A 3,144-nucleotide genomic window follows, 5' to 3' on the forward strand; every position below is an offset into this window, starting at 1 on the left:
ATTTTTACGTTGCCAACAATATTGCTAAAGCATGCCAGTAGTGTAAAAAAAAAAAGTAATTATTTGTGAAATTTTCTAGCAATTTCTGAGTAAAAATCGTTTCTACACTTATTTCCAATGAAAGTAATAAAAATAAAAAGACAACATTAGAGTTGTATGAAATAAAATAATTAAGAAATAAAAAGGCTGTGTAAAAAACAGTAAAAAAAATTAATCAAAGTAAAATAACAAGTGAGGTCAAATAAAATAAATTAAAGCAATTTAAGATAAATCCAATAAAGAACATTTATAAAATAAAATAAATAAAATATTAAGTTAAATAAAGCAATTTAATTACAACAAAGAAAAGTTATAAAATAAAAATAAAGTCATGAAGCCATTGTTAACAAAAGCTGTGATAAAACAAAAACACCCTAAATAAAATAATAAAATAAAATAAAATAAAAGCAAGAACACAAACTGCCCAAACACGTTGAGGACCACGTACACACTCACGAAGCCCCTCATGATTACCTTCTCTGGAAGAGACCCCCGACCATTACCGTGCGTGTGTGTGTTGTTGCTGTAATTTGATGCTCGTGGAGGGTCTGCCATCATCACATGGTGGAAATTTCCACGCGCTCCTCCCAGTCAAACGAGTTTGATGATCTCGCGGAGCGCCGCCAGTTTCTCTTCATCCTGCGAGCTTTGCGCTGATTCCTTGAAGGATCCAGGTGGGTTCAAACACACATTTATTACCAGAATGAACGGGAAATATTGATGTTGCGCCTCTGCAGCATCACGGTTTGGCGCTGGCGCGAGATAGAAATTATACATTTAGAAGCATCTCTAAACCGCTCTGATTTGCTATTATAATCACAGAATGATGGCTTTAAATATATATAATCACAAACTGAGATATCATGCACGCGCGTGCAAACGTGAAAGCAACATGTTTGAAATATTATAGTGCGCATTTGAACGATATATTTTTTTTTTAAACTGCTTTTGAAACGTGCATTTTGAATATTTTGGTGAACAGTATTGTGTCGGTTTCACACATGCACACAAAGCGTTTGTGTTTGGCGCGCGCCGGAGCTCGTGCATCAGTCGATCAAACCTGCAGCTTTAAAGGCTTTAAACACACACAATGCGCACTTACTCTCACATCAAGTGTTTAACAACATTTGTATCATTTTACGAGGTCTGAGGCTGGAAGAAAGGTGATGCATGTCGTAGTTTGTGTATACTTGCATGCAGGAAGCGGCATCCAAAACAAACGAGCTTTATACAAGGGACACGTGTGAACTTCACCATTGTTTTCAGAGGGAAATATTATTCCTCTTCCATTTGCATTTACATGTACACATTTAGCAGACACTCTTATTCTTTATGCATTTGTCAGACCCTTTTCAAAACAGGAAGAAAATCCACCTATTCATTGATGAGTATTTCTGAGAAGTTTTAGTAAATCCACTATCTTCATTGCAAACTACATTTAAACACTAAACTGGCAAAGTAGCAATGCGTAAGAATGAGAATGAGTGATTCCATGTGCTGCAGTTGTATTGTGTATGCTAATCCAGAACATTCTGTAATGTGTGAACCGCCCACCAATGCTCAACTCATTCTCTCTCTCTCTCACACACACACACACACACACACAAACACACACTACACTACACTGGATGGAGCTTTAATAATTCATGAGCACTACCATTAATTATTGGTATTGCATGCATGCATTTAACTCTTATTAATTTAGAGTCTGAGCTATAAAGCTCTTCAGTTACATATGTTAGTAGGTTCATTGTGTTCTTTTGACTGTCTTTCAATGTGATGAAAGCATTTACTTATGTGCATCAAAACGTGTTTTAACAGAACATCATGAACCTGTTATGACTAACAGTGAAGTGTTTGTTTGTTGGCATAAAGTTTTTTTGGATGTTCTAGATGGCAACAACAGTTTATGATCAAACTCCCTATCCAAACACATCATGGCGCCGCGGCTGTCCGTCATATTCATGAACTTTTTGTGCGTTCGCTCCGGGTTGTTTGAGGCCCAGCATAGTAAAACTGGTAAAAGTAAACTTACCCTTGTTCACTTACACAATTTAAACAGTGACTCTGCAATGTCATGATTCTGAACTGTAATAACCTGCTTGCCAGGTTTCAGTCAGAGATGAATGATAGCCGTCAATCATTTGAGTCAGAAAGAGTACTCTGTTGTTCAGAATATTAGAAATCATTCTAATATTCTGATTTGCTGGCGGTAAATCTGCGGAAGCCCAAAGATTTTACGATTAAAAGTTGTGAAATTTGGCACGTTGATCGAGCAAACTAAAACATTTCAGGGAAAAAATGCTCCATGAATGATGTATAAATAATGTTTTTATGCTAACACTTTGAGAACATTATCAAAGACCAGATAACTTCAAACAAATGTTACTGAAAGAACGTTTGTTCATAACCTTGCCGGAACGTTATGAGAACATTCCCTATTAGTTTGCTTTTAACTGTGTATACTTTGATGGCAATTCAAAGAATGAATGGTTTAATATCATGGGAATCATTGGGTTCAGTGTTTTTTCCAATAATGAAAGTGCTTGAGAAAAAGAACTGATTCTTGGACCCAACTGTAATTTTGGCGCAAACTCAAAGACCGAAATAAACTCAAAGAACAAACACAGATGAAGCCACAATGTTCCTGTCATACCGAGCCAGAGCAGAGACGCCCAGAATGTCACCTTTCTAGTATTAGAGCCCTGCACGGGCCTCAAATTTAGGCCCTAGCCCGGCCCTGGGCCGAGATGATCAGACCTTAGCCCGGCCCGTGTCCGACAGTTTAACAGAATTACCGACCCGAGCCCGTCTTTTTTTCCCCCTTCTCCCAAAACAGCTTATACTACTGTTCCAGCTATTAAAATAGTTCAGTTTATGTAATGGCAGAGTGATTATATTTAGTTTTGTTTTTTTATTAAGTTAATTTAGAAAAACGTTTGGAGCATTTTTTGTTCGTTAAATATAATTTTTTTTTATTTTTTTTAAGTAACGACCAAGCAGCCAGCGGCAGACAGTGAGCCTATGTTTGATCAATTTAGCCTTCTCAAATCATCACGACTTGCCTAAAATAAAATCTATAGATATAAAACAGTTCAAGCATAT

At 36.7% G+C, this 3,144-nt stretch overlaps 1 protein-coding gene across 1 annotated transcript in view; it reads left to right on the plus strand.

The window, feature by feature from the left end:
- The first annotated feature begins 627 nt into the window (after nt 1-627).
- The window catches only part of LOC107707998 (sodium-coupled neutral amino acid transporter 4-like), a 24,372-nt gene continuing 21,855 nt past the window's right edge, over nt 628-3,144 (plus strand). Inside the window, exon 1 of the mRNA XM_016512136.1 lies at nt 628-713. Coding sequence (XP_016367622.1) covers nt 644-713 — 70 coding nt within the window. The 5' untranslated portion in view covers nt 628-643. The remainder of the gene's footprint in view (nt 714-3,144) is intronic.

This window comes from Sinocyclocheilus rhinocerous, unplaced genomic scaffold, assembly GCF_001515625.1.
Source record: "Sinocyclocheilus rhinocerous isolate Xijiao unplaced genomic scaffold, SAMN03320098_v1.1 scaffold475, whole genome shotgun sequence".
NCBI classification, from domain to species: domain Eukaryota; kingdom Metazoa; phylum Chordata; class Actinopteri; order Cypriniformes; family Cyprinidae; genus Sinocyclocheilus; species Sinocyclocheilus rhinocerous.